The sequence below is a fragment of the Babylonia areolata genome, chromosome 32, assembly GCF_041734735.1.
Source record: "Babylonia areolata isolate BAREFJ2019XMU chromosome 32, ASM4173473v1, whole genome shotgun sequence".
NCBI classification, from domain to species: domain Eukaryota; kingdom Metazoa; phylum Mollusca; class Gastropoda; order Neogastropoda; family Buccinidae; genus Babylonia; species Babylonia areolata.
In genome coordinates this window covers 19,791,436-19,806,435 of record NC_134907.1, presented here as the reverse complement: position 1 = coordinate 19,806,435, position 15,000 = coordinate 19,791,436, and the positions used below count along the sequence as shown (strand labels likewise).

Here is a 15,000-nt window from a genome sequence, read left to right as displayed (position 1 = left end):
TATTGTGTATCTCCCCATCTCAATATATCTATACCCTCACTATGTGTGTGTGTGTGTGTGTGTGTGTGTGTGTGTGTGTGTGTCTGTGTGTGTGTGTGTGTGTGTGTGTGTGTGTGTGTGTGTGTGTGTGTGTGTGTCTGTGTGTGTGTGTGTGTCTGTGTGTGTGTGTGTGTGTGTGTGTGTGTCTGTGTGTGTGTGTATCTGTGTGTGTGTGCGTGTGTGTGTATCTGTGTGTGTGTGTATCTCTGTGTGTGTGTGTGTGTGTGTGTGTGTGTCTGTGTCTGTGTGTGCATATATATATATATGAGTGTGTGTGTGGGGGGGGGATGTTTCTGTCTCTGTCTCCCTCTCCACCCTTCTCTTCCTCACTAGTCTTGAGCGTGTGAGTGTGCGAGTGCGTGAGTGCGTGCGCGTGTGTCTGTGTTACTGCTTTGTGCATAGGGTGTGCGTGCGCGCGCGGGTGTGCGCGCCTGTGTTTGTTCTGTATATATGTGGGTGCGAGCGTGCGTGCACATGTGTGTGTGTGTGTGTGTGTGTAAGTGCGCGTGCATGTGTGTCTGCACTGCGCATGACTGGCTGATGCACGTGCATGCCTGAGCAAGTAAAAAGGAGCACGGGATGGGATTAAGCCAAACGAGGGGGAAAGCTAACATCACACAACTATAACAACTGCAATAACAATTAACGTCTTGAAATCTGTATTAAAAAAAAAAAAATAAAAAAAAAAAAAAAAAAAAAAAACACCAAAAAACCCCCACCTCAAGTGAACTTTTCGAAAGGTTTTGGTAAAAATAACTGTAAACTCTCGCATTCAAATACTACGTGTTTGATAGAAATAAGTTTTCCACATTCTGCATCTTATAACTTAGCTGAAACAAGTTGCAGAACCGTTCAGCTTTAAGCTGTTCCACTGTGTATGCATCTGTCTTTAATATGATTATTGCACTAGATCGATTGATAGTTTCCTGTTTATGAGTATTATTTAGATTATCTTTTGAGGTTGATAGTTTCCTGCATATGAGTATTATTTAGATTATCGTTTGAGGTTGATAGTTTCCTGTTTATAAGTATTATTTAGATTATCGTTTGAGGTTGATAGTTTCCTGTTTATAAGTATTATTTAGATTATCGTTTGAGGTTGATAGTTTTCTGTTTATGAATATTATTTAGATTATCGTTTGAGGTTGATAGTTTCCTGTTTATGAATTTTATTTAGATTATCGTTTGAGTTTTTGTCATTTTGCTAGTATATTTTCCTGGTGTGAAAGAACCCAGCAAAAAGTTAGGTGGTTTTTTTGTTGTTGTTTTTTTGTTTTTTTGTTTTGTTTGTTTTTGTTTGTTTGTTTGTTTGAGTAGATCTAGATATATAGACATATCATATATTCCTAACAGATGGTCAGACAGACAGACACTGATAAATAGATATGGAAAACAGACAGACAGACAGACAGGCAGATAGATTGATAGACAGACAGACAGACAGACAGAGAGATAGATAGATAGATAGATAGACAGATATAGATATTTACGTTGTGACATGTTCTGAAAAATATAACATTGACCTTATAATTTATTTCTACGCCTCAATGAGTTATCGGTTGGACTTGAGAACCAAAACGTTTAACAAATATTTCTAATGAGCTATTATGCTAAGAACATACAACTTTCTCATGATACATAATAAATCACGTTTGAAACTGCTAGTGACATTTTTTTTCACAAGCAGCGGTAACACTTAAACGCATAGAGAAAAGATTTCCCAAATGGATGGAGTCTCCCGTTGGACCGACAGACGAGTATGCAGGCAGACTTATTTGTCGGTGTCTATCCTCATATGGGAGAAGAGGCTGATTCTGGATGCGCAGCACTTCCCACAGGTGTTGCAGATGAAAACGTCTCCAGAAGATGAGCCCTGCTTCCTTCGCTCAGGCTTCTCCTTAATGGCCAGCGTTCTCTTGTTTTCAAACATCTTTTTGCCACTATTTCCCAAATACTTATGGATATATAGCACAGGATTCATGCCACCACTGTTCTATCCATTTTTCCCTACCACATAATCAAACTACCATTGACTTTTATGTTGAGAGAAGTCACACCCTCCTGTGGGTGTTTTTGTGGCAGTTTGCAATGCCACTGCCATTTTCTGAAAATCCAAGACTACGCCACCAGCCAAAAGAAAGCATAAATAAATCAAAATACCTCCATGTTAATCACTTCTTAACACACACACACACACACACACACACACACACACACACAGGGGACTGCGTGTGTCTCCTTGTCTCACTCCCATCGTACAACTAGTACAGTCTGTAAAACTAGTTAGCGCCACGTCTGGCTCTCGATTTAACACGATCATACACGCGCTTAATACATTTATGATTATAATTCATCTTTACTGCCATTGTAAGCAAAACAGGCTAAAGCAAATTTCGAGCAATGCAATCAAACGGGAGAGAGAGAGAGAGAGTGAGAGAGAGAGAGAGAGAGAGAGAGAGAGAGAGAGAGAGTGTGTGTGTGTGTGTGTGTGTGTATGTGTGTGTGTGTGTGTGTGTGTGTGTGTGTGTGTGTGTGAGTGAGAGAGACAGACGGACGGAGAAACAAACAGACCGAGATAGGGGCAAAGACACAGGCAGAGAATGAAGAGGGGTGGGGGTGGAGAGGGAGGGGGAGATAAAATAAGCGAAGAAAGAAAAGAAAAGTAAGGAAAAAAGAAATAACACATGAAACCAAATAACCAACAGAATATAAAACACCTCAGATGAAACAAAACATGACAGAAATAACACACGAAACCAAATAACCAACAGAATATAAAACACCTCAGATGAAACAAAACATGACAGAAATAACACACGAAACCAAATAACCAACAGAATATAAAACACCTCAGATGAAACAAAACATGACAGAAATAACACATGAAACCAAATAACCAACAGAATATAAAACACCTCAGATGAAACAAAACATGACAGAAATAACACGTGAAACCAAATAACCAACAGAATATAAAACACCTCAGATGACACAAAACATGACAGAAATAACACATGAAACCAAATAACCAACAGAATATAAAACACCTCAGATGAAACAAAACATGACAGAAATAACACGTGAAACCAAATAACCAACAGAATATAAAACACCTCAGATGAAACAAAACATGACAGAAATAACACATGAAACCAAATAACCAACAGAATATAAAACACCTCAGATGAAACAAAACATGACAGAAATAACACGTGAAACCAAATAACCAACAGAATATAAAACACCTCAGATGAAACAAAACATGACAGAAATAACACACGAAACCAAATAACCAACAGAATATAAAACACCTCAGATGAAACAAAACATGGCAGAAATAACACACGAAACCAAATAACCAACAGAATATAAAACACCTCAGATGAAACAAAACATGACAGAAATAACACACGAAACCAAATAACCAACAGAATATAAAACACCTCTGATGAAACAAAACATGACAGAAATAACACGTGAAACCAAATAACCAACGGAATATAAAACACCTCAGATGACACAAAACATGACAGAAATAACACGTGAAACCAAATAACCAACAGAATATAAAACACCTCAGATGAAACAAAACATGACAGAAATAACACACGAAACCAAATAACCAACAGAATATAAAACACCTCAGATGAAACAAAACATGGCAGAAATAACACACGAAACCAAATAACCAACAGAATATAAAACACCTCAGATGAAACAAAACATGACAGAAATAACACACGAAACCAAATAACCAACAGAATATAAAACACCTCTGATGAAACAAAACATGACAGAAATAACACGTGAAACCAAATAACCAAAAGAATATAAAACACCTCAGATCAAACAAAACATGACAGAAATAACACGTGAAACCAAATAACCAACAGAATATAAAACACCTCAGATGACACAAAACATGACAGAAATAACACGTGAAACCAAATAACCAACAGAATATAAAACACCTCTGATGACACAAAACATGGCAGAAAGAACACGTGAAACCAAATAACCAACAGAATATAAAACACCTCAGATGAAACAAAACATGACAGCAAGAACACGTGAAACCAAATAACCAACAGAATATAAAACACCTCAGATGAAACAAAACATGACAGCAAGAACACGTGAAACCAAATAACCAACAGAATATAAAACACCTCAGATGAAACAAAACATGACAGAAATAACACGTGAAACCAAATAACCAACAGAATATAAAACACCTCAGATGAAACAAAACATGACAGAAATAACACGTGAAACCAAATAACCAACAGAATATAAAACACCTCAGATGAAACAAAACATGACAGAAATAACACGTGAAACCAAATAACCAACAGAATATAAAACACCTCAGATGAAACAAAACATGACAGAAAGAAGACAAAAAAAAACCAAGGAAACGAAATGTGAGACAACCCATTAAACACACGGAACGAAGGACCAAACAAAAACACACACATGTAAAAAGACAAACAAAAAAACAATACATCAGAGAAAAACCTGAACAAAACATACATAAATAAACAATCAAACAAACAAACAAACAAAAAACAAAACAAAAAAACAACAAAACCTTTGAACAAAACACGACCCCCCTCCCCTCCAAAAAAGCAAAGCAAAACAAAACAAAACAAACAAAAACACACACACACACACGAAAAATAAAACATGAAACAAAACAAAAGAAAAACACAAAACAAAACATTAAACAAAAACACGAAGAAAATAAAACTGAACACAAAAACAACAACAAAGAAAGAAATGGAAAACTTGAAATAAAAAAACATGAAACAAAAAAACTGAATTTGAAAAAGAAAACATGCCACGAAACCTCTTTCAAAGCAAGAAACCAAATCAAGAGGGAAAAAACACAACAACAACAGGAAACAAGACAAAAACAAAAAAGAACAAACACACTAAACAAACAATGAAAGAAAAACACGAAAGAAAAAAAAAACAACTTTTAAATTAGAAAACTTGGAAAAACGAAAGAAAAACTTTTTTTTCTTTTTTTTAGGTAAAAACGAGAAAGAAGAAGTGAACCAAAACATGAATCACACGAAAGAAGAAATAAAAGGGGAAAATATGAAAGATTAAACGTTGAAAGAAAACATTGAACGAAAAAAAGAAGAATGAAAAAACATGAAAGAAAAATAGAATGACAGAAAAAATATCAATAATATATTTTTTTTTTTTTAAAGCAGCAAAAGAAAAAACTCAGACTGCGGCACACTGGATGTAACTGTGGAAAGACAGACGGTGGTTGGCTCTGTGATGGTTCAACCAAAACTTACTTTAAATCAATAATCAGTCAGAGACTAGACACACACAGAGACCGGGGGAGGTGGGAGCGTGGGGGAGCAGGCAAATGGAGACGGGAAACAGACATGGACGTCTTTTTATTCAATAAAGGCCATGACCCCCATAGACAGAGAGTGTGTGTGTGTGTGACAGAGAGAGGGGAGGGGTGTGTGACAGACAGTCAGAGAGAGAGAGAGAGAGAGAGTGTGTGACACAGAGAGAGAGGGGGGAGTGACAGACAGAGAGTGAGAGAGAGAGTGACAGACAGAAAGATTGAGAGAGAGGGAGTGACAGACAGAGAGAGAGAGTGACAGACAGAGAGAGAGTGAGAGAGAGAGAGAGGGAGTGACAGACAGAGAGAGAGGGGGCGGGGTGAGATAGAGAGACAGAGAGAGGGAGTGACAGAGAGAGAGACAGAGAGAGGGAGTGACAGACAGAGAGAGAGAGTGACAGACGGAGAGAGAGACACACACACACACAGACATGGACATCTTTTTATTCAATAAAGGCCATGACCCCCACAGAGAGAGAGAGAGAGAAAGGGAGTGACAGAGAGAGGGAGAGACAGAGACAGAGGGGGGAGTGACAGACAGAGAGAGAACTAAACTATTTTTGGTGAAAAACTTCAAAGCAAAAGTGGTGGGCCATCCACTAACCAGTGAAGTGGCCCCAAACTCACAAACCGAAACGAGTCACATTTATAGTATCATCTATTTTCGTTGGGTAATTCAAAGCGACCAGTCTGTTTCATTTTGTGTACAGACGGTTAAAGTACGGGGCCTCAACAGTCGTGAAAAACACAAAAACAACAACAAAAGCAACATGAGAAACATACTTTTCTTGACAACAAAAATGAACAGTCAGTTTTAACACGATTTCTCTGTGTCTGTCACAAAATCTCTCTCTCTCGCTCGCTTGCTCGCTCTGTGTCCGTTTTTAACGAAACGTGTTTGCTAAACAAATCTCTGACAATTTGTTTTGGCTATACAATGCATATTTTTTTTTTTTTTAAACAAAAACTTAACGCTTTGTAAATGAGTGGTTTTTCAACATACACAATCATAACCATAGCGTACAAAAGATACGTACAATACCCAAGCCAGCAACAACAACAACAACAACAAAAGTACACTGGCGATGATCGTTGTACTGTCTCGTTTTCAAGCAAGAATACAATCTGACAGCTGCAGGCAGAATAAATTAAACGAGTTCTTCCGTGTCAGTGGGCGCGACCACGGATTCACGGTTTGAGTGCGCTTACTTGCTGTCTGTCTGTCTGTCTGCCGGTCACGTCATGCCCAGCTTGTCTGGTAATCAGTCGTTTTACAAACAACACTTCTTTCGGGGCGCTCTTTCGCTGGGTACACCTCCAATCAAACTACAGCTTTCAGGTAAAGTCTCGGTGAAATCTTTTTTTCTTTTTTCTTTTTTTTCAATTTCTCCGCCGAAAGCAATTTCATCATTCATTCGCATATAGTGCAACCCGCAACAGCTACAGACAAGACTGTATAATTCTTTCTTTGCGCGTCATTCGTAGAGTAGAACTGTATGTAGTCAAAACTTGTACTTTCAATTTAAGTCTTGTTATTTAACCTGTCCAACTGTCTCCGAAAGCGATTTTTTTCGCATTGTAGGTTTCACATTGATTAAAGGTAACAACGTCCCGCGCGCGCAAACCGATTGATGAAGCACCAACACAGCCACACACGCATACATCAATATACACTCTGAGTTATGAGCTCTGAGTTCTCTCTCACACACACACACACACACACACACACACACACACACACACACACACACCAGCCCCAACGTAAGTACCTACACACAAGCCTTCACCTCATCAAGCACACATCCCCCTCCCCCAACCCCCATACACACTAACAACCCAACAACAGCCACCACCACCACACACACACACACACACACACACAAACACACACACACACCAGCACCGACACCAACACAAACACACACACCAACACCGACACCAACACACACACACACACACCTCCCCCAAAACACACCAACACCGACACCCTCCCCCCCCCCCACACACACACACCAACACACACACACACACACACACAGACACCAATACACACACACCTTTACCTCCAAGCTCCAGGTCAGGTACATCAGCGTACGCCCCACCACCAACACCACCACCACCACCACCAACATCAGCACCCCCGGGCCAAGCGGACATCATTCTCATTACAACAGCAGCAGGCATCGGGGGTTCCATTCCCCGCGCAGGGCCCACGCGCAAAGCTGACGGGTGGTGGGGGTGGGGGTGATGGTGATGGGGGTGGGGGTGATGGGGGTGGTGGTTCGGAGGGAAAGGCCGAGGGTGGTGGTGTGGGTGGGGGTGGTGGTGGGGGTGGTGGGGGGCCAGAGGGCGGAAGGCCCCCTACCCCGGGTGGAGGCACACCCCACAACCTCCTCATCTCCTCCTCCTCCTCCCCCTCCTGCTTCTTCTCTTCCTCCCTCCTCTCCCTCTCCCTCTCCCCCCTCGCCGAGCGAAGTCGACGAGCCCGGGGGTAAGGATGCGGCAAGTGGGGGGGGGTGGGGGTGGGGGAGAAGGAGGCGATCGCCAACGGGCGTGACCGCGGGAGGGTGAGGATGGTGGTGGCGAGGGTGGTGGTGGTGGTGGGGGCGGAGGTGGAGGGCGGCGGTGGAGGAGGAGGGGGGGAGGGAGGAGGGAGAGGGGGCGTGGGGGGAAGAGCCGGAGGAGACAGGGGAACGATCCGCGGGCTTGGGGGTGGGGGTGGGGGCGTCGCTGGCGGCAGTGTTGGTGGTGGTGTTGGTGGCTGCGGCGGCGGTGGTGGAAGTGTCGTTGGTGTCGTTGATGTTGTTGAAGATGTTGCCGTTGTTGTCGTTGATGTTGTTGTTGTTGTTGTTGTTGTTGGCGGTGGTGGTGGTGGTGATGACAATGGCGTCGTCCTCCTCCCCTCCTCCTCCCCACATACCCCCCCTCCCCCTCTCCCTCTCCCCCCAGGCCTGGGAGGTCCCGCCGTTGTGAAGAGGTCCGGTTCGGGCCAGGTGATGATGATGTTGATGATGGTGATGATGATGCTGATGAGCCGTCAGATGGCCTTTCCCTGGGGAGGAGGAAGGGGAGTGGTTGAAGAGATCCACGTCATCATCGTGCAGTTGTTGTCGTCGTTGTTGTAGTTGTCGTTGGTGTTGCAGTTGTTCTCGCTGTTGATGCTGTTGTTGATGTTCGTGTTGTTGCTGCAGCAATAGGTGTTTCTGGTGAAACTCTTCACACTGCGGGTTGTGGTGTTGTTGTTGGTTCTGTTGAAGCTGCTGCTGCTGCTCCAGAAGCTCTTGCTGCTGCTGATGGTGATGCTTCTGCTGCTGGAGGTGGTCCAGGTCTGAAAGCCGTCGCTGCACGTGATGCTCGTGAAGCTGCTGCTGCTGCAGGTGTCTCTGGTGAAGCTGCTGCCGAGACTGCGCAGGTACGGGCAGCAGAGGCGGCGGCAGGCTCCCCGCGCAAGAAGACTCCTCCTCCTCCTGCTGCTGCTGATGGCAGTAACCCGGGCCGCCAACACCACCGCCGCCGCCGCCACCGTCCCGGGTCAAGGTCACCCCGCCCCTGGAGGTTAAGGTCAAGGCCGCCGCCACCTCCGGGGCGGGCCAGCCCACCAGACCCCCCATCTCCCTCATGTCGGCCGACGGCGGGGCCCCTTCACTCTTCCTCCTTCTACTGCTATTACTACTGCTGCTGCTGTTCTTACACTCTTCGGACCACGTCCAGGTAGTCTCGGGACCGGCAGCTACACCCACGTGCGGCGGTTGTTGTTGCTGTAAACAACGATACTGCTGCTGCTCTTCCTCCTCCTCCTCCTCTTCCTCTTCCTCCTCCTCCTCTTCCTCCTTCTCCTCGTGCTGCTGTTGTTGCTGCTGCTGCGGTTGTAGGTTACAACTGTCTCCCGCCGTTTGCGGCATGCTGGCTTTATTCAAACCCACCCACCTCCTCCTCTACTCCCCCCCCTCTCTCTCTCCCCTCGACTTGTGCTCGCGGTGCCGCGCGAGCAGGTATCTAAGACCGTGGTAGTAGTGGTAGTGGTGGTGGTGGTGGTGGTGCCATCCATGCACGCGCACAGCTCGCGACACACCAACAACTTCCTCCTCCCTCCAGAGAGAGAGAGAGAGAGAAACAAGAGCTAAATCACCATCCCGCAGCACAGCACTGCAATACAGAGAGCGAGAGAGAGAGAGCGTAACGCGCGACGGAGACACAACAAATGATGTTGATGATGTGGAATCGAGCGGCCGCTTGAACTGGGAGGAGGAGTAGTAGAAAGAAGAGATGAACTGTTGTGAAGCGAGTCCGGACAGCGGCAAGCGTTGTGTGAATGAGATGAGGCTTGTTCAAAGCGGAGTAAGAGGAGGAGGGGGAGGGGGAGGAGTGGGGGTTTAGGGAGTGTGGAGGGATGATGGAGGCAGGAAAAGGGGGGCGGGGAGGGCTGGATAACCCGCAACAACAGAGAGTGGATGATGGTTTTGATCAACTCAAAGCAGTTGGGCTGGCGGCAAGCGTTGTCGTCAATTGTTGTTGTTGCTGTGTTGTTGTCGTCACACAGCGTGCAAGTGCATTTGCAAGTCGCACACGCGCGCGCACACGGACACGCACACACACACACACACACACACACACACACACACACACACACTGTCGGCATCCTCCTACCCTATCCTATCCCTCCGTGAAAGCTATAATAGCGAGCGAGTGGCTGTCGTCGACAGACGATGAGGGGTTTGGAGATTGGCCATTGGGCACGGCCAATGACCACGCCCCCTTCCGTGTCTTTGATCTACCTGGCTGCCTTGTCTCCACCTGAAGGCCGCCTCTTCTGCCCCCCCCCCCCCCCCCCCCCCCCCCCCACACACACACACCCTCCCCTGTCCCCTTCCCCCTCCCTCCTTCCTCCCATCCACATCTCACTCCTACCCCCCACCTCTCTCTCTCTCTCTCTCTCTCTCTCTCTCTCTCTCTGTGTGCTTTTCTCCTCCCAACTCCACACAATTTCATCAGTGTTATAATTTCTTGTGTGTTCGCGTCGCTTCTCTCTCTCTCTCTCTCTCCCCTCTCTCTCTCTCTCTCTCTCTCTCTCTCCCCCCCCCCTCTCTCTCTCTCTCCCCTCTTCCTCCTCCCAAACCCACACAATTTTATTAGTTTTATAAATTCTCATGTGTTCGCGTCGTCTCTCTGTCTGTCTGTCCTATCTGTTCCTCAATACCAAACCTATCAGTCTGTATGTCTGTCTGTCTGTCTCTTTCGCTGTCTCTTATCCCCCCCCCTCTCTCTCTCTCTTCTGTCTCTTTCGCTCTCTTATTCTCTCCCCCCCCCCCCTCTCTTTCTATCTCAATACCTGCCCTGTGTGTGTGTGTGTGTGTGTGTGTGTGTGTGTGTGTGTGTGTGTGTGTGTGTGTGTGTGCCTCTCTTTCTCCACACCCTCTCTCTCTCTCTGTCTGTCTCTCTGTCTGTCTCCCCCCCTTTTCTCTCTCGATCACCTCACAGTTATTTGTCGAATCTTTCGCCTTTCCTCTCTTTCTTGGTGGGTAAATTTCTCAACATCCCTCACCACGCTGCGTTTCAAATGTTTTGGAATGTTTGCGTGTTTGTTTGTTTGTTTTTCTCTCCCCCCCGCCCCCCCACCCTCCCTCCCCCCCCCCACCCCTTTTTTGTTTTTGCTTTGTTAACCAGCCCTTTTCACGACCTCCCCCTCCTTCTCCCTCTCCTCCACCCTCCCCCGCCTTTTCTTTTCCCCTTCAAACGTTCTCTCGTTTTAATTGAACTCCCTTCTCCTTCGTCGCCGTCACTTCAGCTGACCTGGAGGGTCCCGCATACCCTGCTTCTCTCTCTAACACAACCTCTCTAATGACCGGCTCCGTGGCAGAATGGACAAGAGGGTGGTTGCACTTCTGGAGCGACGGGCGCAATAGCCGAATGGTTAAAGCGTTGGACTTTCAATCTGAGGGTCGATTTTTCCGATCTCCCAGGTCAACCTGCTAGTGCCTGAACCCCCTTCGTGTGTATACGCAAGCAAAAGATCAAATACCCACGTTAAAGATCCTGTAATCCATGTCAGCGTTCGGTGGGTTATGGAAACAAGTACATACCCAGCATGCACACCCCAGAAAGCGGAGTATGGCTGCCTACATGGCGGGGTAAAAACGGTCATACACGTAAAAGCCCACTCGTGTATATACGAGTGAACGTGGGAGTTGCAGCCCACGAACAAAGAAGAAGAAGGACTTCTGGAGCCAGTTGCATTGCTTGGTTCTAACTTTCTGACAGTTACACGTGACTAAATGCCTTTGTTGACCGAACCACGCACGCCATTGGTCATACCGTTCTTTGTGGAGGAGAAGGTGTGGTGAGAGGAAGAGAAGGAGTATGAGGAGTAGAAGGAGGAAGAGTAGGTGGAGGAGTAGGACGAAGATGAGAAGGAGGAAGAAGAGAAGGAGGAAGAAGAGGAGGAGGAAGAAGATGAGTAGGAGAAAGAAGAGGAGGAGGAGAAGGACGAAGATGAGTAGTAGGAAGTAGAGGAGGAGGAAGAAGAGGAGGATGAGGAAGAAGAGGAGGAGAAGGAGGACGAAGATGAGTAGAGGAAAGAAGAGGAGGAGGAGGAAGAAGAAGAGGAGGAGGAGGAGGACGAAGATGAGTAGTAGGAAGAAGAGGAGGAGGAAGAAGAGGAGGAGGAGGAAGAAGAGGAGGAGGACGACGAGGAGGAGTAGGAGGAAGAAGAGAAGGAGAAGGAGGACGAAGATGAGTAGGAGAAAGAAGAGGAGGAGGAGAAAGAAGAGGAGGAGGAGAAGGACGAAGAGGAAGAAGAGGAGGAGAAGGACGAGGATGAGTAGTAGGAAGAAGAGGAGGAGGAGGAAGAAGAGGAGGAGAAGGACGATGATGAGTAGTAGGAGAAGGAAGGGGTAGACTAAGAGGAGTAGAAGGAAGAAACGTAACTGAAGGAGGATGAAGGAAGAGGAGAGAGAAGAAGAGGAGGAGGAGGAGGAGGAAAAGGATCAGAGGACCAGGACTAGGAGGAGTAGGAGGAAGAGGGGTAGGAAGACAAGAAGCTGGAGAAATACACAAACGCGACAAAGAAGAAGAAAAAGAAGGAGTAGAAGAAGAAGAAGAAGCAGGAGGAAGAGGAGGAGAACAAGAACATTAACAACAACAACAACGAGGAAGTCTACACTCTATCTCCAACGCTCTAAGTCCAACTCGAACATTGACCTCCAACCACCCCATGTTTCCCCCCACCCACAACACCTCACCCCACGGCCACCCACCCACCCACCCAACACCACCAACATGAATGATCGAGGGCACGACAACAGTAGCGGCAACGAGACGTCGTCTCCATCAATCAATCATAATTAGTAGACCATTAAAACCATGTACCCTCTCTAACGACGTCTGTGAAAGAACCCACCTCACCCCACTCCACCCCGCCACCACCACCACCCCTCTCCTGTTACTACTACAGCACGATCACGTGGTCTATCGACAAGGGCAGACAACGCCCGTGACACAGCCAACAAAGACAGACCTGCTTACCTGTCCCTGACAGCGGGACACTGATGGGAACTAGCTGCCAAAGGAAGGGAAAGATGGTTGGTTTCCTTTTCGTAACAGACTGACTGAGTCTCTCTGTCTGTCTGTCTGTCTGTCTCTCTCTCTCTCTCTCACACACACACACACACACACACACACACACACACACAGAGATTGACTTCCTCCCTTCTCTCGCTCTTTCGTAACAGATTGATTGAGTCTCTCTGTCTGTCTGTCTGTCTGCCTCTCTCTCTCTCTCTCTCTCTCTCTCACACTCACACACACACACACACACACACACACACACACACACACACAGATTGACTTCCTCCCTTCTCTCGCTCTTTCGTAACAGATTGATTGAGTCTCTCTGTCTGTCTGTCTGTCTGTCTGTCTGTCTCTCTCTCTCTCTCTCACACACACACACACACACACACACACACACACAGATTGACTTCCTCCCTTCTCTCGCTCTTTCGTAACAGATTGATTGAGTCTCTCTGTCTGTCTGTCTGTCTGCCTCTCTCTCTCTCTCACACACACACACACACACACACACACACACACACACACACACACACAGATTGACTTCCTCCCTCCTCTCGCTCTTTCGTAACAGATTGATTGAGTCTCTCTGTCTGTCTGTCTGTCTGTCTCTCTCACACACACACACACACACACACACACACACACACACACACACACACACACAGATTGACTTCCTCCCTTCTCTCGCTCTTTCGTAACAGATTGATTGAGTCTGTCTGTCTGTCTGTCTGTCTGTCTGTCTCTCTCTCTCTCTCTCTCTCACACACACACACACACACACACACACACACAGATTGACTTCCTCCCTTCTCTCGCTCTTTCGTAACAGATTGATTGAGTCTCTCTCTGTCTGCCTCTCTCTATCTGTTCTGTCTCCGTCTCTCTAACAGACTGATCTCTCTTTCTCCCCCTCCCCCTCTCTTTCTCCCCCTCCCCCTCTCTCTGACAGACTGAGTTTCCCCACTATCTCTCTCTCTTGATAATCATCCATTTGAACATATGGGTTATTTCAAGTTATATTGTATATATCTATGATTATGGTGATAGTGATAATAATAATTACCGCACTTGTGCACGTGCGTGAAAAAAAAAATGACAGTGGATGACTAACGGTGTCACTGGCTTTTTTTTTTCGTGAATTAGATAATGCATTCAGTCATTCGTCCGTGTGTGTGTGTCCGTCTGTCAGTCAGTCAGTCAGTCAGTCAGCAAGTCAGCCACTCAGTCTGACTTTCTGTTTGTCCATTAAGACACGTTCACATAAAAATGTTGCGAAGTTAAGATATTGAACAGATAGATGGCAAATATCGCAATACACTGAACTGACTCCCCCCTTTTTTTTCTCAAGTTTTCTCTCTCTCTCTCTCTCTCTCCCCCCACCCCCCCCCCTCTCTCTCTCTCTCTGGGTTTTCCCTCTTAATAATATTCAACCTTTTGAACATATGGGTTATTTCAAATTATAACTTACATATGTTATTTCAAATTATAATTTATACTGTATATATATCTATGATAATAATAAGAACAAAAATTACAGCATTTGTGCACGTGCGCGAAAAAAAAAGGACAGGAGATGACTAGCGGCGTCCTTGGCCTCTCTTCGTTAATTAGATAAAGCATTCAGTCATCCGTCTGTCAGCGTGTCTGTCTGTCTGTCATTCAGCCAGTCAGTCTGTCTCTGTTTGTCCATTAAGTCACGTTTACATCAAAATGCTGCGAAGTTATGATGTTGAATAGATGGATGACAACTATCGCAATACACTGAACTGAAGCTTTTTTTTTTTTTAATCTGTGTGTGTGTGTGTGTGTGTGTGTGTGTGTGTGTGTGGAAACCAAAAGAAAGCTATAGTTGATTTTTCTCATTTAAGAATGCATTTCAACTATAGTTGGGTTTTCTCATTTAAGAATGTATTTCAACCTGAAAAAATTCTAAATGTTATTACAGACAAAGGCACAGAATTAGTTTTGCAAGGTTTAGATTAAGGACACTTGGTTTTAAGGCAAATAAGAAATGGTTTGAACTT

The 15,000-nt window shown here is 45.6% G+C and overlaps 1 protein-coding gene across 2 annotated transcripts in view; it reads right to left on the bottom strand.

Annotated features, from left to right (window-relative positions):
- The window catches only part of LOC143276522 (NAB transcription cofactor mab-10-like), a 167,891-nt gene that overhangs the window by 72,840 nt on the left and 80,051 nt on the right, over positions 1-15,000 (bottom strand). Inside the window, exon 1 of one of the 2 annotated variants that reach the window (XM_076581068.1) lies at positions 7,474-7,582. The exons of the other annotated variant lie outside the window; for it this stretch is intronic. Within the exon in view, the coding sequence (XP_076437183.1) occupies positions 7,474-7,576 (103 nt within the window). The 5' untranslated portion in view covers positions 7,577-7,582. Of the gene's footprint in view, positions 1-7,473; positions 7,583-15,000 lie in introns of those variants that run through there. 2 annotated transcript variants of the gene reach the window in all.